This window comes from Heloderma suspectum, chromosome 1 (assembly GCF_057233095.1).
Source record: "Heloderma suspectum isolate Gila_16-S chromosome 1, 16-S_ref, whole genome shotgun sequence".
In the NCBI taxonomy this organism is placed as follows: Eukaryota; Metazoa; Chordata; class Lepidosauria; order Squamata; family Helodermatidae; genus Heloderma; species Heloderma suspectum.
Window position 1 is genome coordinate 360,314,732 of NC_139458.1, and position 23,126 is coordinate 360,337,857.

At 38.8% G+C, this 23,126-nt stretch overlaps 1 protein-coding gene across 18 annotated transcripts in view; it reads left to right on the forward strand.

Moving 5' to 3' along the window:
* The window catches only part of AFDN (afadin, adherens junction formation factor), a 151,366-nt gene extending 128,864 nt beyond the window's left edge, over window positions 1-22,502 (forward strand). For 9 of the 18 annotated variants that reach the window (XM_084828010.1, XM_084828015.1, XM_084828018.1 and 6 more), the window contains 11 exons: window positions 883-948; window positions 1,081-1,154; window positions 2,843-2,961; window positions 4,086-4,280; window positions 4,538-4,629; window positions 4,730-4,918; window positions 6,359-7,381; window positions 11,143-11,277; window positions 15,149-15,665; window positions 19,107-19,188; window positions 20,187-22,502. In XM_084828010.1, the coding sequence (XP_084684136.1) occupies window positions 883-948; window positions 1,081-1,154; window positions 2,843-2,961; window positions 4,086-4,280; window positions 4,538-4,629; window positions 4,730-4,918; window positions 6,359-7,381; window positions 11,143-11,277; window positions 15,149-15,665; window positions 19,107-19,188; window positions 20,187-20,331 (2,637 nt within the window). In that variant the 3' untranslated portion in view covers window positions 20,332-22,502. The remainder of the gene's footprint in view (window positions 1-882; window positions 949-1,080; window positions 1,155-2,842; window positions 2,962-4,085; window positions 4,281-4,537; window positions 4,630-4,729; window positions 4,919-6,358; window positions 7,382-11,142; window positions 11,278-15,148; window positions 15,666-19,106; window positions 19,189-20,186) is intronic. The other 9 variants (XM_084828024.1, XM_084828026.1, XM_084828027.1 and 6 more) reach the window with 4 other exon arrangements.
* The last annotated feature ends 624 nt before the right edge of the window (window positions 22,503-23,126 follow it).

Here is a 23,126-nt window from a genome sequence, read left to right on the forward strand (position 1 = left end):
ATATTTATCTTACTATGATCTGGAATTTTATAGCTGGGCATATAACAACAACAAAACAGAACTTTTTCCTACCCCAGCAGCATATGTCTGTATGAGTTAAGTTCACAGTGGTCCTAAAGTTGTTTGCAAGGTTTTATACTAGCAGCTGACTCTTTTATTAAGCTGTGTAACAAAGTATTACTCAGACTAATTATATACTGAAATGGCACTGATTTGTTAATCTACCACATAATAGGAATAATTAGGAAGATTAAAGGGTTAGAACGCATTTTGTCTAGAGCAATTTATTAATGCTGCTTTTATAATTACATTTTTCAATTAACTAGCATGCCATCTTTGGTCCTTAAAGTACCACATACCATATTGCTAGCTTACTGTACAAATAAACTATTGCCAACTGAAAAATTACCACTTGCAATAGGAGTAGACATATTTTATGTGTAAAATGTGTAAATTTATTTCATTTTTGGTGAAATAAATTAGCTGTTGATCATGAATGACCTTCACAATTCCATGTTTTAAAATAAGACATCCCCATTCAGTATAGAAGCCTGTGTGCAGAATATATTCCGGACATTATTAACCAGACAGAGAGGCTGGAATAAACATACAGGAATACAAGTCTACTACTATACTATGCACTTTGGCTGCAATCCACGAGTCACTTTCAATAGATGTTGACCAATAGGTGTTCGTGAGGCTTCTTTGTGGATCAAATAGAGATCCACAGAAGATTTTTTTTTTAAATTACTGTGAAATCTTTTGTATGCTTACTCAGAAGTAAATCCGCCTAAACTCAGTGGGACTGCTCTCTTGTAAATGGGTTTAGGATTGCAGCCAACAGTGTGCATTTGTAAAAAGTATTGCTTTATTTCTTTTCAGGGTGCTGGTCAAGATAAACTTGGAATCTATGTCAAGTCTGTGGTAAAAGGTGGTGCTGCAGATGTGGTTAGTAATATTTGTAACTATTAAAATAGTCCAAATTTACAGTGATTAGCTTTGAATATTTCTAAACTTTATATAGTCTAGCCTCCTTAATCTCATACTAAATAATATAACTTTTGTATTGAATGTAACTAGGATGGCCGGCTGGCTGCAGGGGATCAGTTGCTTAGTGTGGATGGGCGCAGTTTGGTTGGACTTTCTCAAGAAAGGTACATCATTCTTATATATGTTTCTAAATAGATGAGTATGTGCCTATGCATTACTTAGGACAGAGGGATATCTGGGATTTTTCAGTTTCTTTCTTTTAAATGCTTTTCACCTCTTGACTTTATTGACATATACTTCATACTTCTCCTCTACCACCTCTCAAGTGTATCACTGGACATGCCATGGACATTGAAACACGCCAGTTCACACAAACATGTTTAGCATAGTGCTGTGGCTTACAATGGCTCTGGAAATTTTGAATTATAGGAAGCATGAGCTTTGTCTGGAGACTTGCAGGTATACTTCTTTGAAGTATGTCCTTCTATCTCTGTGCCATCTGGAAGCAGGAAGTAGCACAGTCTTAATAGACTATAGCATCTCTATTAGAGCCTTAAGGAGAATCTTAAGCCTTTTTCCCAGGATTGTGGAAGAGAGATGGCATAGACTAGTGTAGCTTTTTCCTGCTCTGATATCGCTGATAGCAGCTCAGAATGCCTCATCAGAGCTCAAAGACAATGGTAGAAAATCAGTTTCATACCTAATAAGGCATCAGCCTCTGCTGTTTTTATAAGTTAGTACTGTGAGCATAAAGGGGTGGTTGATTGATAAAGGCTTTTAACAAAATATTTGGTGTTTATGATTGATTAAATAAGTTGAAAATCTATGTATTATAAAGCTACAGTGAAGGTTTCATGGTTAGGGTCCTGAAGGAAGGTACCAGTTATTCTTAAATGTGGTAATAATCAATTTAACAAGCAAGATCTAGCTCTCAGAAGAAGGAATCACTGTCTTTCACAATGCATCTGTATAGCCTGTGTGGTGAAGAATTCTGAATCCCACAGTCTTTTGTCAAGCCTGTCAATGAATTGAGGGACACATTTTAATCTTTGATTCAAACCTTTAAAGCAGGGATGGGTGATCCACATGCGGGGCCCCACTGGCTCCTGAATTTAGAGGAAAAAATTGCTTCTGGGAAAAAAAGGCATCTGTAGTGGCTATGGAGTGCTTAAAGGGTCAGATTTCATTTCCAAACTAAATGCGACCCTTTTGGCACTCTGTAGTTGCTATGGATGCCATTTCAATTTTTTTTAAAGAAATATTTAAATTCTAGTGCCCATGGGTGAAGCCATGGGTGAAAATGGTCCCCAGACCTCCTGCAGTTACCCACCCCCTGATTTAAAGCTTGCAGCCCTAGTAATCATAAAAGACATACATAGGCAGAGCCACTTAACTTGAATAAATAAACTGGAAACTTTTTGTCCTGTTATTTAGGCCCTGGTTATTAAAATTTAAAGTGGATATGTTCCATAAAGCAAGGTTACATCAATTAGTTCAGATATTTTTGAATATAAGAAATTAGATGAAAACGTATTTTATTCATGGTTCTAAAAGGAATCCTTATTCAATATAGTATTCCTTTCATCAAATTAGTTCTATCATTTATCTGGAAAATTGTGGCAATTATCTGTGAAAGTTGGCAATAGTAAGAGTCTGCTACATTGCAGTCTTTATGCTGCTAATGTAGTTCTGTTGCTTTAATAATCTCGATTCCAATTTAAATAGTGTAATAGTATTTGTATTTTTGCAGTGCTGCTTTTCTGTGTGAATGGCTCTAAATTTGTTATTTAGTCTTCGTTACTGCCAATTCCAGTAAATTTACTTTCATTAAATTTATTAACTTTTGCCTCAGGGCAGCAGAGCTGATGACAAGAACAGGATCAGTAGTGACACTAGAAGTGGCAAAACAAGGAGCAATTTACCATGGTCTAGCAACTCTGCTTAACCAGCCATCTCCGATGATGCAAAGAGGTAAACAACTGAAATCTACTTGTCCATATACAACATTTTAGGATAAAAGCCAGTCTTAAACCTCCATTATTTCTAGAAAGGTATCATGGTCAAATAACCATAGTATAGCCTGGTTCACTCATTGCTTTCAGTCCCAGGAAGGGGACCTACAAAAGCCTGCGACTCTTACAATGGAATCCTATGCATGTCTACTCAAAATCCCACTGACTTCAGTGGGACTTACTCTTAAGCAAGTCAGGGATGGCTATCAGGGATGGGGAACCTCTGGGCTGCAGAGATTCCCCATCTGGCCTGCAGAGGCCTTGCCTCTACAGGCCTCTCTCCCATCACAAGCCCTGCCCCCTGGAGGCTACCAAGGCTTGGAGAGGTGGCAGAGAGGGGAATTCCTTTGCTGTCTGATGGGAATTTCCCTTACTTAGCATGCTGCTGTCCCTCCCAATGCCCAAGTTGGCAGTTAGAGTGCTCCAATCAGGAAGAAATGGCACTGGCAAAACAGCAGTTAGAGCACTCCATCTGCTGTCTCAGTTGGGCTGGCTTTGCCTGCATGAGCAAAGCAACCCCAAAGCGTTGAAATCAGAAGAGTCATGATTGTAAAGTAGTTTGAACCTTTGATGCCTTTTAAGGATTGATGAACGTTTTCTACTGACTGGTATTCTTTGGCAAACATATACTGAGTCTGACCGCTGATCCATTTAGCCTACATCATGCATCCTGACTCACAGCAGTTCTCCAGGGTCTCAAACACTGCTACATGATAACATTTTAGTCGGAGATGTCAGGATTGAACCTGGTTCATTATGTATGCAACACATGTGCTCTAGCCATGACTGTGCCCTTCCCCACCCTGGGGAAGGGGCAAGACCACATCATTTAACTTCTGTTAGACCAGTAAATTGAGGCAGTCTGGTAGCTCTGTTTATCTGTTAGCTCTACTTGAAACATTGACGGAACCTTACGATGTCAGAAGCCTAGAAAAAGGGTGGCGGACATGGAGATGAGGAAGGTGTAGGGCTGAGTAAGCTCTACTAGGATTCAGTTCCAGAGTCTTTTTTTTTTTTTCCCCACTGCTGGGGACATAGAATATAAAAGAATGTGCTTTATGTATGGTTCTACTTCTTACCTAGTTTCAGACCGCCGTGGCTTAGGTAAACCCCGACCGAAGAGTGAAGGTTTTGAGCTATATAACAACTCTGCTCAGAATGGATCACCTGAGAGCCCTCAGCTGCCTTGGACAGAATATACAGAACCAAAGAAGTTGCCAGGGGATGACAGACTGATGAAGAATCGAGCTGATCACCGATCTAGTCCCAATGTAGCAAGTAAGCAAGAGATTGTTCAAAATTGTTTGCATGAAACACATTTCTATACAGGGCTAAATTATACTTGGAAATAAGCCTAAAGGATAAGATACAAAATTTGATAGCTATGAAATAAATGATATAAGAAACAAAAGATATTATTAAAGAGGGGCAAATAAGACTATGAGACTTGTTATTTACCTCCGTTTGTAGATATCATTTTTGTAAGCTAAGAAAGTTTTGTAAGCTAAGAAACAATGCTTCTCATTTCTCAACAGATCAGCCTCCAAGTCCTGGGCCCAAGAACGCTTACACGGTTGGAGCTACTAACAAGATAACATCCGTATCTACTGGAAATCTTTGTACAGAGGTTAGAAAGGGAAAACAAAAAACTTTATCTATAAATATTTGTTAAAGATGTGTGGCATTTTTTAATAGGTACAAATCCATACATTTCTATATTTATACAGGAACAGATACTCCCACCCAGACCTGAAGAATATCCTATCCCAACACAAACTTACACCAGAGAGTATTTCACATTCCCAGCCTCCAAGTCTCAGGATCGAATGGGTCCTGCCCAGAATCAGTGGTCGAGTTATGAAGAGAAACCCCAAGTTCCAGCAGAAAGTAATCATTATATCAGTTCTGCAATGCAGGTTAGACATAATTTGCTTTAACCAAACTATAGGATTGTGGCATGGGAAAATAATCATGAAAATAACCATGAAAATAATCTTAGCATTAGTACCTGATACAGCTGCTATTAATCTAGAAAGCAAATTTAATATTTGTTTAGCTTTTAAATTAGAAATTAAAGCGACACAGTATTATCTAAATTGCTATGAAGAAACATCCATGCTTACTGGCACCTTGCTTGAAAAGCTGACAATATGTATTTAGCAATGGTATTTGAAATATAGGAATAATCTGTCTAATAAAAAACACATTGGGAACTTCTCTCTTTTCTGAAAGGACTGCTTCTTAAGAGTGGTATAAGTGCAGTCTTGTATTAGAAGACTGCATTAACTATTGTCAAACCATAAAATGCCTGTTTTAGCTGTGTTTGCTTTTAAATACCCAAGTCATTAGCAATCTGTTAGCTGCATTTTCACAGTGCATCTGACACAAGTTGCTTTGTTTTCAGTGCTTCTGGACTAATAGAGCATAAGAAATGCTTTCATTCCAAACAAGGCATTCTTTCTAGGTCATGATTAAGGTCATTGATAGAGAAGCACAAAATAAGTTGTCTTTGTTCATAGTTGCCAGCTACATTTCTTTTGCATCTGCTCAATTTTGTGTCTAAAATAAAATCGCAGAAGTGCACTAAAGAAGCTTGAGTTAAAGTTAAAATCTATGAATAAGATTAGAATTTTTCAGGTATGTGGTACCTTACTATCAAATGGTAATGCTCTGCTGTGCTGTGGTTGTATTTTGCACTTAGTGCTGCAAATCGTCATAGTGATCTAAGAGAATAAACTAATGAAAGCATGGCATGCATACCTATGGAGATAGAACATTTCACTGGGAATGTTGTGATCAGATCAGTTCCTTCCCTATATAATTCTCATCATTTTGGGAGGAAATAAAAGCAATAGGAGTGGGAAAATAAACCAAGGTGAACCGATGGTTCCACTTCCTCTGCACTTCTTAGGTTTAATTGTGATTATAATAGAAGCTTGCCGCAGCTGTTGGAGGTGGGACTAGAGAAATTTTGTATGCTTCAGTTACTCTTGTAAGCTGCTAGCCCTAAATATTTATGTGGGAGCAGTTTTCAGAGGTGGTGGGAGCATTGTTCTAAGATGTGTGAGAATGGGTGTGCAGCATGAATTCTGTTCCTGTTTATCCTTCTCCCAACATAGTTTCATAATCCTGTATCAAAGCTTTCAGACTTTTAGAGCTTGCATAATTTGTTTAGAATGAAAGGCTGCATGCAAGACTTTGAAGTGTTACAACAGGATGCTTATGAAAGTGTTGATTTTAAGGAAAAGTGAGTAATGATTGCATCATCATAGAATATTAATAACATGTCATTCAGTATTTTTTGCTGTACATGAATATTAAGATGTGAATTCTAACAGTAATTTTCTTTCTTCAAGCGCGTAACTCGTTCTCAGGAGGAACTACGGGATGATAAAGTTTATCAGCCAGAAAGGAATCGATTAGAGGTTGTCATACGAAAGGATGTGGAATATATTGATCGAAAATCAGATAGTGATCCATGGATGAATTCTTCTGTGGATTCTAGCACATCAAGCCAGGAGCATCTAAACCATTCTTCTAAATCCATTCTGCCTGGTTCTTCTTTAACCAAAAGCGGACCTGGACGTTGGAAAACTCCTATTGTCCCTCAGCCAATATCACTGGCAACTTCCCAGTCCACCAGAACAGACCTTCCTCCCCCTCCCCCTCCCCCACCAGTGCACTATGCAGCTGACTTTGATGGACTGCAAATGGATTTGCCTCTGCCACCTCCACCTCCAAACCAGTTGGGGCCACAGTCATCATCTCAGGTTGCTGCTGCAGAGCGCAAAAAGAGAGAAGAGCATCAAAGGTGGTATGAAAAAGAAAAAGCACGTTTGGAGGAAGAACGAGACAGGAAACGTCGGGAGCAGGAAAGAAAACTGGGACAAATGCGTGCTCAGCCACTAATTCCTGCTCAGTCCCTACTTCCTCCTGTTTCAGTTCAGCAGGTGAAACCAGAAAAGCCTTCAACATTGCAGAGGTCCCAGGAAACAGTCATTAGAGAATTGCAGCCCCAACAACAACCCCGAACCATTGAGCGAAGAGACCTGCAGTACATCACTATAAGCAAAGAAGAGCTGTCTTCTAGTGATAGCCTGTCTCCTGACCCTTGGAAACGAGATGCCAAGGAGAAGCTGGAGAAGCAGCAGCAGATGCACATTGTGGATATGCTGAGCAAAGAGATTCAGGAACTTCAGAACAAGCCAGATAGAACAGCTGAAGAGAATGACCGCCTGCGCAAACTCATGCTGGAGTGGCAATTCCAGAAACGACTCCAAGAGTCAAAGCAAAAAGATGAGGATGAGGATGATGAAGAAGATGATGATATCGATACTATGCTGATTATGCAGCGACTGGAAGCTGAGAGAAGAGCAAGGGTAAAATGAGATGATCTGAATCACACATTTTGTGTGCTTAAAATTTCTGCGTGTTAGCGTAAATAAAACTTAGTTACCACTACAGGATAAAGGAGGACTGGACTTTCTTAATGTCCCTGTCTTTCATTGTTTATAATTAAGTTTGGCCTTATCTATCCTGATTTGTCCAATTAAGTGGTGTATTAGAAGCTACTAACTGAAATGGTTAAACTGGAGATTAGCCCTCTTTCGAGGCCCCTTTCCTCAGGAAAAAAGTGAGTGTGGAAATGGAAGGGAAGATTAAACATCCAATATAATTATTTTATAATATATGAGATGATGCCGGTGAACATAGATAATATACAGATGTGGTTGTCTGTATATGATGCATACATACATAGCTGTCCAAAAGGGCAAAAAAGACAGTTATCCTTGATACTTAAAAAGAAGTAAGTTTAGATGTAAATCTAGCTTTAATTCTTAATTTTTGTACATTTATGAAGCCCATGCCCCTGAAAGTTGTTAGTTCATCTGTCAGAAGTACATAACATATTCTGGGTTTTTCATTCCAAAAGAGTTATGATTTTTGCCTTCATCAAGGAAACAGCTCTATGTCATTCTTAAGAGAAAGTTTACCAATCTCAGAAACTGATTACAAATTCACACATGCAGAATTAGAGTCTAAACTATCTGGTTTAGATTAAGGACTGTATCCTTAACACTCATGAATGGTCAGATTAGGGCAGTATTTGATTTCAAGATTTGGCAATAATTATTTTGAGATATATATATATATATATATATATATATATATATAGAAAAATTAATCACAACAGAAAAATAACTAAAAATACAGCAGTGCTTTCAGTGGGGAAATGCATAAAAAGGTAGACTCGGAAAGCAAATGTTTTTCATAGTTGCAAAATATATATATATATAAAAATATATATATTTTGCAACTATGAAAAACATTTGCTTTCCGAGTCTACCTTTTTATGCATTTCCCCACTGAAAGCATTGCTGTATTTTTAGTTATTTTTCTGTTGTGATTAATTTTTCTACATGGCAACTTAAACTGATTAATCAAAGCCTAAATATGTCCTTGACAGATTAATTAGACTGTATCCCGTTGTTGTCACACAACTTTTAAACTACATAAATAAAAATGTTCATTAATAGATGATTTAAAATTAAGCCTTCACCTTTAGTCTAGTGTTTTAATCTTACTTTCAAATCTGCATCCTATTATTTGTTAGATGGTCATCTCTGTTGCATAATCTGCTAAATCCTTCTTTTCCAATAGAGTTGCTAAATTCACATTTTGTACATGTATTGCACAGTTTTAGAACTGTAGCAGGCCTTCCCCCCTAGTAAGAATAAAGTATTGAAATGAGGTAACCAATTAGCTACTTTTTCATGATATACCATTACCTTGACATTTATTTTTATCCACATATAGATGGACTATGTGTGGTATCTTCAAGGATGCCATTTACAGAAATAACCTGTTTTGTAAAAAAAATAAAAATAAATCTTCCTGATTTATTTAGATATTCACTAACTTTACATTAGGGTATCAAACACTGTGTTTTCCCCCTTTGAATCCAGCTGTAGTAACAAATCAAAGGAAAATGCTTTTGGCATAGTGCAGCTCTAAATTTATCCTTATTTTCACTGTGCATCTTTCTTTTTCCTTCTCTTATTATATGCAGCAGACTGCTATGCCAGCAATCTCTGTTCTAGATTTGGTATGTTCTTATTCCTTTCTCTTCAATGCCTTTTTCTTACTGCTTTTTTTCTTTTTTCTTTTTTAATTAATAATCCAATATGCATCTTTTGAGTGCTTCAAGGCAGGGTGTAATGTATTAAACTAGTTGCAAGTGACCACACAACTGTTGCTGGAGGTATGTTCCTAGCTCTTTTTTTCTCCTGCCTTTCTTCTTTAAATGTTGTGTTCTGTTTGCATCTTTGAATTGTTTGCAGCTGTGACCTACCATAGTTAAATGAACTGTATAATCATTAAAAAAAAATCTTAGCAATTTGAAAATATTATATGTGGGTAAGACTTCATAGTTCTCTTCCTTTTTTGTTGTAACTCTCTTTCCCGCTAAACCATATATCTTAATATATTCTAACCATTCCAGTATCCATCTTTTAAATTATTTATCTTCTGTTCTCATGATGTATTTACATAGTTTGGCAGTCACATTAATTGTCTAGCAACAATTTGTTTTTAACAATTCACTTCTTTAAATGCAACCTCTAAACTACAATTTTTGAACTCATTTATAGATATTCTAAATATCTAAACAAAAATAATTCCTTCCTTACACAGCCAGGTTGCTGCATTACACTAATATACCAGTAGAACAATATAGCATTAAGCTAACGGCATCAAAATATATGAAGAACAGTGCATCTTTGTAATCTTTTCATGATGTATGTATAAGTACTATATGAGACAAAAACAAGGTTCATTATACTCTGATCACCTGATCATTTCTCACTTCCTTTAACCTTTTTAGAAACATACTTGGGGTTTGTCCTATGACGTAGGTCTTAAAGGAGTCTGTGATCTGGTTGATACATTGCAATTTAATGCTTCCCCTCCCCAGCATATTTTTCTCAAATAATAACAATCAGTGATTGGACATTAAAATCAACTCCCAAACTATAGATGTTTTCTGTCTCTCTTTCCAGATTTTGGACACAATCAAACCTAAGTTATATCCCATTGATTTCAAGATTTAAGCATCTGCTTAACTGTTCTTGTTGAAAGCAGTAGAAGTAAAAGTGCTTAACTTTGGCTGGATCATGATCACTAAAAGGATATCAGATGGAATTCTAGTTAAATATTCTGTATTCCCCCCCTAATTTTTTATTAAGCATTTTTTCCTATAGAACACCACTTGGTGCAACTGTTTGGTATTAACAATTTGAGCACTTTTAAGCAGTGTGGGACACAGTCCAGTAGTTCTCCTTTATTCTTTCATGACATTTTCTGCACAGGTTTTAAAAACAGACAAAATCTATATTTTTTAATGGCAGTTTCTGAAATTGTTTATCTTCCATAAAGTCTTCTAATGGCATAAGATGATATGTTGCGTAGAAATAGGTCTTCCTTAAAAGTGAGGAAATACATAATTACACTCTATGGGGTGGGCATCCATGATTTTTTTCCTCTTTAAGATGACTACAAAAGGTTCCTTCACTATAGAAATACTTATGCAACTTCTGCATGAGAAGAATCACAGGCACTAGTGCTTGGGCAATATAAATAGCTACTTGCCTGGACTTGTTAACAACACCAGATCAATACTAGTGCCTTTTTTTTTTTTTTACCCAATGGGAGGGGAAAATTGTCCTCCTAATCAGGAGTTTGCATGTCTCCCCACCAGAACAGAGGCAAAATATCTATTTTGGGCTATTACAGAAATGTGATAGAACAGGAAGCAAATGCAAACTACCTATGTTACCTTTGCAGATGTCTGTAGCCAATCTAAGGCTGTGGACATCTGAAACATGCGTATTCTTTATGGGAAAAAAGTAAACTTCCTTTATGCATTTCTTGTCTCTATGTAAAAAAAAGAAAATTCTTTTCAAAGTATATTTTCTAGAGTTTGAACAGGAAAACTTAAATCCTCACTAGATGTTTCTTTTCAACAGTATCAATGTAACAGTTATGCTGGGAAATTTTCCTTTAAATTGAGAATTCCATTTCTATTCTGAGGAAGATTATTCTGGTTTTATTTGGGGGAAAATTGAAGACAGATCTTTGTTAGCTACAGGATGAAGAGCGTAGGCGGCAGCAGCAGTTGGAAGAGATGCGTAAACGGGAAGCAGAAGACAGGGCCAGGCAAGAAGAAGAGCGCCGGCGCCAAGAGGAGGAGCGGACAAAGAGAGAGGCTGAGCAAAAGGTGGCGATAGTCCTCTGAATGGAGCAAGGAGATCTGGTTTGCTTTATCTAATTAGAAAGTTGGTTTTATGAATGGGCGATGAAAGACACCGGAGTAATGTTAGTAGTGTTGTGCTGATGTTGAACAGGCTTTGCCTGTGTGGACACAAACCTTGAGTTGTTGTTGGCGTGACTTGATACTTTCATAGCAATTAGCTTGTCCTAGATGCTGTACACTAGCTCAAGTGAATAAACAGACCCTGTGTGTAGGCTTACAACGTAATAAAAGGCAAAAGGTGTAGAGAGAGGGGAAATGTAAGACAAGAAAACAGTACGATTATCAGATATGAGGCACAAGGAAAGAAAGTCAAAATGAAATTTAATCCAAGAAGTAAGAATAGAAGAATGAAATTATGAACAAAAAATCAAGATGGAAAATAAGAGAAAGGATAATAGAATCTTTAAAAGCTGTTTAAAGCAGGGAAGAGAAGAAATTAGGCAAATGTTTGTAGGGGGAGAATTTCATGCATGTGGTAGTGCAGCAGAAGAAAAGGAGCACAATTAGGTAATGGTACTAAACAGGAGGTTTAACAAGGGGATTAGATTAGATAAGTGAAGTGGATGAGGAGAATGGAGACAGAGAGAAAAGTCTACAAACATAGGAAGTGGCAAGACCATGAAGATATTTGAAGATAAGGGCAGGTATACTGCAGGGGGGAACTTAATATGAAATAGTAAAGGAACCCAAATGAAGACACTGGCCACTTTGGGATGTCACAGTAGGCAAGAACGTCTTAAAATTCTGACTTACCATGAATGAGCAAGTATGCTAGTGCATGCTGCTCTGCGTGATTGCTCTGTCTTGGCTCCTCTTGCCAGTGGGAGTGGCTGAACAAGTCAGGGACTCTCAGTCTGTGGTTTGTTTAGTGTGACATCCAAGCTGGGAACTCTGGCTTGTTGCTCTCCTAACAAGCCAGAATCATAAGCCAGGGTTTGTTCTTCACTTGTCTCTGGGTTTGTTTGTTATGTTTTTAACCGCCCCAATAACAAGTGTTCTCTGGGTGGATTACAAACAGTTAATAATCAAATACAATACAAATAGTTTAAATAATAAGATATACTACAAAGCGACAAACAGCACAGGAATCGATCAATATAAAAATATATATGAACAGCCATAAAAATCTAAAAAATAAATTTTCTAAAATGCCTGGGGGGGGTGGGGTTTTCGCTGGCACCGAAAAGGTAACAATATTAGATGCCAGGTGAACCTTCTTGGGAGGGCATTTCATAAATGGGGCACCACAGCTGAGAAGGCCCGTCCTCTTCTAGCAACCCTCCTAACTTATTTCAGCGAGGGCACTTGGAGGAAGGTCTCCAAAGATGACCTAAGGGTCCAAACAGGTATATATGGGAGGAGATGTTCCGTTAGATACTCTGGTCCCAAGCTGTTTAGGGCTTTAAAGTTCAATACCAACACTTTGAATTGGGCTCAGAAATGGGCTGGAGACCAGTGCAGCTGATGAAGCACTGGCATCATATGATCATATGGCCAGTCCCAGTTAGTAACCTAGCAGCTCTATTTTGAACTACCTGGCGTTTCTGAGCCATCTTCAAATGTAGCCCCTCATACCAGCCCCTCATTGCAGTAATCCAAACTGGAGGATTACCAGTAGATAACTGTCACAGGCTATCTCTGTACACATAGGGTCACAGCTGGTATATCAACCTAAGCTGATAAAAGGCACTCCTCACCACTGAGGACACCTGTGCCTCAAGTAACAATGATGGATCCAGGAGCACCCCCCAAGCTGCATACCTGATATTTCAGGGAGAGTGCAACCCCCTCCAGAATAAATCAAACAACTGGGCATACAAACCACCCATTATAGTACCTCTGTCTTGCCTGGATTGAGCTTCAGTTTATTGGCCTTCATCCAGTCCATTACTCTGCTCTGGTAATTCAGGACATATACTGCCTCACCTGGACAGGAGAGCAACAAGCCAGAATTCCTGGTTTGGAAGTTACACTAAGCAAACCATGGATGCTGAATCCCTGGCTGGTTTAACCGCTCCCACTGACAGGTGGAGTCAAGTGGGAGCAGCCAAGCAGCGTGCATGAGTACACTTGCTCATTCACAGGCAGAATTCAGAAAAAAATTGTTTATGGTAATGTCCGAACACTACAGAGTAGGAGTATCATGGTCAGAATAGCAAGCAAGATCAACCATTAATTGAAATGATTATCAAGATGGCCTCTTAGGACCAGTGCAGATAATGCTAACCATAATTTAGGAAGCAGGTCATGGGTTCACTAGCTCCATTCTTCTCCATCTTTCCCCTCCCCTCCTACGTGTCAACTCTTCATGCTTCCACACCCCAATCAAATGTATGGTTCAGCATTCTGTCAGGCCATGCTAGTCATTGTTAGCATCTTTAACCATATGGTTCAATTGATAACAGTTTTATATTAAACTTATAAAAAGATTTCATATCCCACAAGGGGCACTGCAGATGTAACTCTAACCACAGTTTAAAGACTGGGCTACAGGAGTGCTTCCTCTATATCCTTTCTCTCTCAAGCATAAACCTTTGCTGCTGTCGTGTTTGATTGTCCTCCCCCTCACAATCAACAAAACAGAGACCTAATCCAAGCTTTGTTGTTGTTGTTCAGTCATTCAGTTGTGTCCGACTCTTCGTGACCCCATGGACCATAGCACGCCAGGCCTTCCTATCCTGCGCTCTCTCGCTATTGCAGCTTAATTATGCTAAAAGCAACCCTTTCCACAATGCAGATTTAAGGACGCTCTCAAATTGCCCCAGGCTCTAAATGACTATTCTAAGATCTGTATTAGGGAAGACAATCTGCAGGGTATTGAAGTTGCTGACTGTGGACACCTACAGTCAAACCTGCCTAACAGTGATACCCCTCCCTTAGGGCGGCTCCCATCTATGCTGGCTTCTAAGAGTGGCTATCCTGGCAGAGCATCTTAGCCCCATTCCTAACTCTGCCTGCTTTGACTTGCAATGCACTCTGGCATCTCTCAAGTCGCACCCCTCTTCCTCCTCCTCAGAAACTTGGGTTCTCACAGTGGAGGGGGGAAACCGTGACTTGGCCTGGGTCATCTGTTTGTCAAGGCCTTGGGAAGATTCATTCCCAATGCCTGGGGGCTCTGGGGAAGGTTTCTCCCCCTTTCTGATCTAGCTGTTCCATCTCTGACTCAGAATCTGAGTCCTCAGAAATCTCAAGGGGCCTGGGCTCAACCCTGACAGCTACCCCCTTTCAAATGGTTGAGCACTACATCCTGTTAATAACAGACAGATGTAAAACTGAACCATGGTTGAGTAGCGCTCCTCTCTCTTACTGGTTCATTGGATTCCTCTACAATTTTGTGCTAAATAATGCCGAACAGTGGTTGAGGGAGGTAATTATGTTCAGACATTTAAATGCAGATAGCAAGTTCTATATTCAAAGCTTTAGGCACCTCGGCATACGGTGCAAAAGGCTTTATGAAGTTCTCAATATAAAAGGGATACCCTTATTTCTGTGGCAATATACTGTCATAACAATGAATGCTAATACATTATTTCTTGGAGATAATTTGAAAAGGATTAGTAAACCTCAGTGAGCTCAGTCTTATTTGCTCTCTGTTCCTCATTTAAACTCCTTGCGATATTTGGTGATCCTTCATAATTTTTGCAGTGCAAATATGTACCATGACTAAGTGCAGAAATGACCCAACATTTGAGGAACTTTTTTTTTTATTAGCAAAAGTGGCTCATTTGCTTGGTATGAAAAAGAAAATTGTATCTGAGTCCTTATGGGATAAAAATCACCTTATATTTGAAGTTTGTTGTTGTTTGATACCATTTTGTTCCATTTGGACTTACAGAGGCGACAGGAAGAAGAATATTACAATCGCTTGGAAGCTGAAAGGCGCCGTCAACATGATGAGGCAGAACGGAGATTGCTGGAACCTGATGAGCCTGGTCTGTACAGACCTCCGCTTCCACGGGAATATGAATTCCCACCCCCGCCCCCTTCAACTAATGCTCCTCCTCCCCCACCTCAGCGAAACACCTCTTACCTCAAAACACAGGTCCTCTCCCCTGATACGATTTATACTGCCAAGTTTGTTTCATACAGTGATGATGATGAGGAGGAGGATTCCTGTCTAGCAGCAGGTCAGGATAAGTACTCCAGTACAAGAAAGTCTTATGGTGACCTTCCTCCTGCCACCCTTAAGCCACAGCAGCCCTCACGGCAGCCACGCCCAGCCTCAGATGGCATCTTTCTTTCCAACTCATTCCAGCCATCCTCGGTCAATGCCAACAGTACTGCTTACAAAACAAGCCAGCCCCCTCCCCCACCAAACAAACCGAGTTTCATCAGTCCCAGCAGCTCAAAAGGTAGACTTAAAATTTTAATTCAGAATCTTTATGTATGAAACTCACTCTCTGAACATTTCCCACTATGGTGTTCTAAACAAAATCACTTCATGATTATTTCTTACTTGATCACTATCCTCAGCATGGTGATCCAACTTTAAACCTGATGTGCTACTGTAAATCCTATTTTTAAATGTGTGTGTTCTTTCCATTTTCTTACCAAACTCTCTACAATTCCTACTTTCATATAATGAAAGAAAAATGATTTTGTAAATTCCTATTCAACCAGCTGAAAGTACTGTTGGTTTTGGCTTCTGTTCTGTATCTCTTTCAGTAACTGTTTCTTATTTTCATCGGGTCCATGGTGCTTTCACATTTCTGAGCCACATGTTTCTCATGATCATAGGACATGTGTGCCTGGTTTGTTATTAATGGGAAGATGTTTACCTTCTGCTTATTATTCAGCATGTAAATAGTGTGCAAATGGCTTTACAAGTATACTTGCCAACAATTGTATTTGAAATGCTGGGTGTGTGTTTGGGGAGAGGAGAGCGGTTAGTTGACAGACCAATAATAGTAGCATATCTTCATGTTTATAGTACAGGTTGCCTCGTGCTGGAGTAGAAGCCTATTTTTTCCATTTTTCTACTTCTTCCTTTATTCCTTTCTTAAGTTCATTTTCCTGACTTTCTCCTTAACCCCTTATTGAAAGCACAAAGCAGCTAACCTAATAACCTTGGCAGTAAATAGTTCCACTAGAATTCTAATACAAAGACAATCAGGATGCAACACTGGCAAAAGTTTGTGCTTGATTTAGCTTTTGATAAGGTAGCAAGTGAAAACCAGTTTATTAAAAGTGATACTTTCCAAACATTTCCCCAATTTAATTTTGGTAGTGGGGCTGTTTGGATGTTACTCCTGTTTCACAAACACCAGGTGCACTGAGAATGGGGAGGCCTGCAAGCTCTCTTCCAGCTGCACCCATGTTCTCTTCACCACAAGTAGAAGCGATCACCCAAACCAGAAGGTTGCACAATTATTTGAGCATGAGATTGCTCTAGTCTGGAATATTGAAAGCTCCTTCTTACTGTAGCCCTATGCAGACATTCACCTGGTATGTAAGGGGGACATAGGCACACATATGCTCCTCCCTCAGTGGCCCCATGCACCCAGTTAGACCTTTGTGCACTGAATGCAAAGGTCTGAAGAGGGCTCTATAACGTGCTTACAGAGTTCCTGCAATCGCAAAGCCCACCTTATCAGAAAATAGAAAAGAAATGATTTTTTTTTAAGTGTGCTCAGCTGAATGCACTTAAAATGCCTTCTTCAGACTGTTATGCTTAATGCACGAAGGTCTAAACAGAAACCAGGAGTGAGGGGATGCTGGGGGTGGGGCTTACGTGCATGCTCACATCCCCGTACACAGTTCTGCCTTACACTCCTGCATAGGGCTTATGCTGATACCTAATTTTAAAGAAAATCCCACATTCAAATAGTTACATGTTCTCCCAGTTTGGGCAATTACTTGTATGCACAGCCGAAAGAGCATGGGATGAAGTATGTGAGACAGATAACTACTGATTCCAGTCTTATTGTGTCAGATGGGGAGGCAGGGAGCCTGAATTGTTATTCTTAACAATACAATCACAGTAATGCATAGCAACAACACTTGCTAATCTTTGGCAGTCACAAGTACACTTTGACAATAAATCAGCTCTCCCAACTCTTCTTTCATATTTTGGAGGACCTACATCTTCCAATAGTTAACTTCTCACTAACATTTCATTTTAAGAAACAGATGTAGGTATAATTTGGTAGTTACTGAGGAATGCTGTGTCAGCTGATACTTCACCTTAACCTCAGTACACGAACCATACAACTAATTCTAGCTGTTTTTATTTCATACGATTTTGAAAAAAAAGTCTATAGAACAGGTCATATATTCTTCCTGAACATTCATTGTTCAGAGAAGGCTGCCTGTGTAAAGTACAAAGCTCTTTGCACAAAACGCAGAATTCGCTATGCAGCTTGTTGTGTCTCCATCTCGCTAACACATTTCTGTCCTTTTAATACTAACATATGGCAAACTGTGCTTCTACAAAACCGAACTTTCCCAGCTCCTTCCACTGGATCATTTGGGATCACTTCAAAACAACAACGCTCTCAAATTTAGGAGCAAAACCTGAACAATCTGAAGCTCATGCATATACAACTATGCATGAGCTTCAGTACCTGTATTCAGGCACATTTTTCAGAATTGAAAAAATGATCATTTGCTTTAAAATTTGGCAGCAGGCAAAACAAAATATTTTCTTATAAACACTTTACTGACATGTAAGATAGATTAAATGAATATGTACTCATAGGAAGATCTCATTGAATTCAATTGGGTTTGCAATTCAGTTGTCCATTCAACAAGCTTCATTTTCAATATTCAAGTTCAGCAGCTGAATTTCAAAAAAACTAATGGAAGGAGCATACATTTGCTTTTGTGTAGATCAAGGATCACAAGAAAAACACATGATGTAGTATCAAGAGACTAAAGATACCAGTTGAAAACAGAAAGGGATTTATGGCAACAACAGGCTGTTTTCCCTAACAGTACAAATAGCAAATGACCTTAAAATCTGGGTACAGTGTTGATATATCAAGCAGAAATGATGTGTTTAATCTTGTGGCCTTTGGTGAAGATCAGTCTGCTTTGTAGGGTTTTTTCTTGTATGAGAGATAAGTATAAAGGTGCAATGCTGTGAAAAGTATACAAGTAGAATCTTAAATAAAAGAGACACAACTAATTCCACTCTGAGTACATACTAAAAGGCACTAAATGGTTTTGCAGTCTGACTGTGCAATTAATAAACTAAATTAGCCTCTCAGGAAGTTGTTGTAGGAACACTTACTTACATTCTATATATTCTTACATCACATAATCTGGTCAGTGGGTATTGTTCAAGCATTAATCCCAGATCTCATTTGGAGATATATTTATCAGCTCTTCCTTGAAACAGGGGGGTTATTTAGGATGCAATTTTGCACACAGGCTGCTTAAATTCCTGTAACTTCCTTGGGATTTCAGCAGCCTAACTATACGGGAGTCGCATACTTGTGTTTGGCTTTCTTATTTTAATACTGCTTTGTGATTATCGTTCTACATATGTATTTAATTTCATTTTATCATGAAAATATAGAAAAATCACAAGACAAAAGCATTTGACTTTATGGTGTGTTTTTGGTAGCATTTATCTTTCATTTTAGTAAGAAAGACAGTGGTTTTAGGGGATAGATAAGTATTTTGAGAAATGTGCACTTTGAATCATCTTAAAAGACAAGAAAGCATAGGCTGAGATAGCTTGCTCACCATAAAAGCACTGCACCTTTTGATGATGATAATGACTATTAATAATTATGCCTTGTATCCTCAAACAAGTCTTTCAACTGTCATTTTACTTTCTTTTGTATAAGGCTCAAACTACACTGGATCTACTGGAGCAATTGCAGGCTCACATGAACCTTATCGGGACCTAAGAGAAAAAAAATCGAAAAGGTGAAATGGAATGAACTTCTTTAAATAATACTCTTGTATTTATTGAAACTGTTGTATGTAATTCTGGTTTGAAATTAGGTAATTTAGGCTGCAACCCTATGGTCCTAGGAGGGCACTGAAGGGGCCATAGGGCTTTTTGGATCTCCCCCTCCCACCTCTGATGCTCCTCCCCGCAGCCCCTGCAGAAAAATCTACAGCCTTTACCCCTCCGACGTTGGGAGAGGCAAAAAGAGAGGGAGGATCATGGGTGTGGCACAGATGGATCAGAAGAGGCTTTGGATCTGCTGGATCCAAAGCGCTCTCAGTCCCCAGACATGCCCCCAACACACCCTGGAGTTGGTGTAAATAATTTCTTTCCCATTGTTTGCTATGGGAGGGAAATAGTTTTTCAAAAAAGAAAAGGATGCCTTGGAGGCTCTGACATTGGAGAGTTCCACAGAGACAGGTAGGATTGCTCCTCCAATACTCTTTTAAGGTCTTGAAAGGCTGTTGAAGCCTTTGCATTCTGTAAAAGTACATAAAGGAGATTGACAGATGGTTGTACTACTGTTGTTCCATTAAAGTTAGTGGCACATTTTAGTGTTGCCCTGGCAGACCCATGTGGAGTCACCATTTCCCATAAATGGTGCCTTCATGTGAGCCTGGCATGGTGCCATCCCACATTTAAATATCCAAGGCAATAGGTGCCATTTCAAGTGTGAACCAACTCTCTAATAAAGTATTGTAGAACCTGAAAATCATAGAATAGTAGGGTTGGAAGGGGCCTATTATACCATTGAGTCCAACCCCCTTTCTGAACTGTCCATTCAGAAAAAGATTATCCAGTAACAGACCAATCCTAATCATGTTTATTTGGAAATAAGTCCCATTGATTGCTATGGGACTTAAAAGTAATACGTATGTGATTGATTGCAGACTGGGCCTAATACACATGCAGAAAATCTGCACTTGACAATGTAACATATTTTTATAATGTTGAATGATCTTTTTCTTTACAGTCAAGATGCAGATTTACCTGGTGCACCAGAGAACTTGACTTTCCGGGAACGACAGAGACTCTTTTCCCAGGGCCAGGATGTGTCCAACAAAGTAAAGGCATCTAGGAAATTAATGGAACTGGAAAATGAATTAAATACAAAATAGGATAAAATGCACCTTATCAAAAGTAATTGGAAGGATCTGTATGTGATTAGGGAAGGGGCTGTTCAAGAAGAGAGAAGTATCTTCTGACAAATGAGATGGAATTCTCTATCTGGACTGTTAGACATTTAGACATGTTGCAATAGCAGGAAAACCAATTCTTTACCAAGAGCTTTTGGTTTATACAATTAAAGCACTGTAAAATATATTTTAATTATATGAATCAAGTGTCATTATGTCCTTTCTCCACACAATTTCCCTTGTTTGGGGGTTTAACTATTTCTGCAATTGTCCTGGATCACACCTATTGAAGAATCGTTGCTTCCTGGTCTCTTGCAGAAACCCTTTGTTAGCTGCTAACAGAAAGAATGCTTATAGCTTGAACTGCCTAAACTAATCTCTGCACCAGCTTGTTGCGCTGTAGGTTGTTTGATACAAAGTCTAATTTGATACAAATTTAAGAGATACTGAAAACTATTCATCAGATTTGTAGCATGTCATTAAAAGCTAGGGTTGGAGTTGGTGAGTTTCCTTGAGAAAGGAGTAAAAACAGCTTGAATATTCTGAAACAAAAAGGGCTGCATTAGAGTGTTCGATGCTTATCCACAAAGTCCTTTGGATGTGAAATACTTGACTTATCTTAGTGGCAGTCCAGTGATGTGACAAGACATGCACCCTGATTTATCCAGTTCTTCCTTCATCCCTACACTGAACTGTAAACCATTTGAGTTTTGACATTTTCATGAGAGCTGAAGAACAGGCTGGTAAAACATGGATGGACACATGGGTAGTGTGTGTGTGGACTATGACAATGTTTTAAAAGTATTTAGAAATTCCAGAACTAAGCAATAGGGAATAAGCTCCTTCTGGTAGCCCCATTGTAGCCAAAACAAAACCAACGTTTAATATTCACAAAAGGACTGGAAGCTTTCTATTACCAATAACTAGCATATTAAGCACTACTTGCAAGTGGAATGTGGTTGCTATGGCTGCAATGAAAACGAAGTATTGCCTGCCAATAAGAATTTCACTGAGGTGGCCTGACAGTGCTCTGCAACATATCACTAGTCCTTCATGTTGAGAAGTGCTGAGCAAGCTGCCTCTGGTTTACTAGTATCCTCTTCCTATATACTATAGAAAATGTTGGCAGTTCAAGCTATTTTTCACACTTTATTGCAGCATTATTTAATTTTTAAATGGTTGAAATCTTTTTCTCCCAATGTTCCTTCAGCTATGCATATATGGCTGATGTTGAGATTAAGGACCTCATCAGAGTTTGTTTCTCATTGTGTTGATGTTTAAAACAATATATTATATTGTGATTCTAAGCAAATTTTCTATTTCATAAAGCCCTTAATTGGGTTTTAGATGATTTTTCTGTATAATATGTTCTCTTATAAATATATATTTAGGGAATTATGCACACTTCCAAATGCAGAGGGTAGACTTTCACTGCCTTAGAAATCACTTTTAATAAGAGTTGTATGATAAAAATAAATGCAAGTTAATGATATTAAAATTGGAGTGTACATATTTTTTTTACATATTTCAGGTTTCTTATTTGAAAGTGTGCTTTTACCGTTCACCTGTTAAATATGAAGTAGAAGATAAAATTGGTTGAAAGTGTTAATGAAGGATTTGCATGCTTGCTATGTCTGTTAATCAGGAAAAGCAAGCCTCTCCCAATTTATCTTGAGAACACTAGATATTCTGTGGCTGGAATACTGTTGCTGCTAGAACCTAAGCAAAGAAATATAACTTACTGTGGAGTGGATTTGACTGCTATTGGGCATTCAGGCCAGGTTTGTGTATGAGTAAAAGTGCTTTTCATAACGGTCTGTGCATTATTATGGAAAATACCATCAAAACTGCTGTAGTTTCCCATTTCTACTGTATTTCACTTGCAGCCTATTTTTAATAAACTTTGTATTGTATTTAACTTTGCACTGTATAATGTATGTATCAAGAGTATTTGTTCAAACTACACACACATGCTTTCCTTGCCAATATCAACTTCTTTTTGTTATGAATTTACCTTAAATATAATCAGAGAAGATTCAGTCCCTAATGTTTAGTAGAATTGAAGTTGTTGGTAATGCAACAGATAAATGACTGTTTAGTAAACTAGATTGGCGTTGATCTGTTTTTGTCACTAAAGAACTTGGAAAATATCTAATTGCTGGTATGTATATCATCTATTAGAGCTTCAGATATTTCTTATCTACAGCATATTTAACTCTAGCTTGGCTGTAAACCATGGCCCAAATGAAAAGTTAGGGCACAATCCTATGTCCCCTAGACAGTGTCTGGGGGCTAAAGGATTTTTCAGTTTCTGGGATCTGAGGTCAGACCCAGGGCTCTGACCTCAGAGCCCAGAAACCATGCTCCCCTCCCCCACCCCCTTGTAGCTGGTGCAGTTCTCTCCACACCAGCTAATTCTCCACACCTGGAAACGGACTACGGAGACGGTGAAAAGGGGGCAGTCAGAGGGATGGGGAGGAGACCGCAGAAGCTGCATAAAGCTATGTGAGTCCTGGTCTCCCCCCCTCCCCAAGGTTGTACCTAAACAGCTGAAATCGCCCATCTAGGGAAATGCAGGGCAGCCAGAGCATGGAAGCGAGGATTGCCTCCCTGCTCTGACTGCCCTGCGTTGGGTACATGACAGTCTCCTAAGCTGGAGGTTGCCAACTATCATGATAGGACTGTGCCCTAAGTCACACTAAAGGCCTATTGAAATTAATGGAACATTATACTTGCAACGAACTTGTCCTTTTGATTTCAATGGAACTTAAGCACCA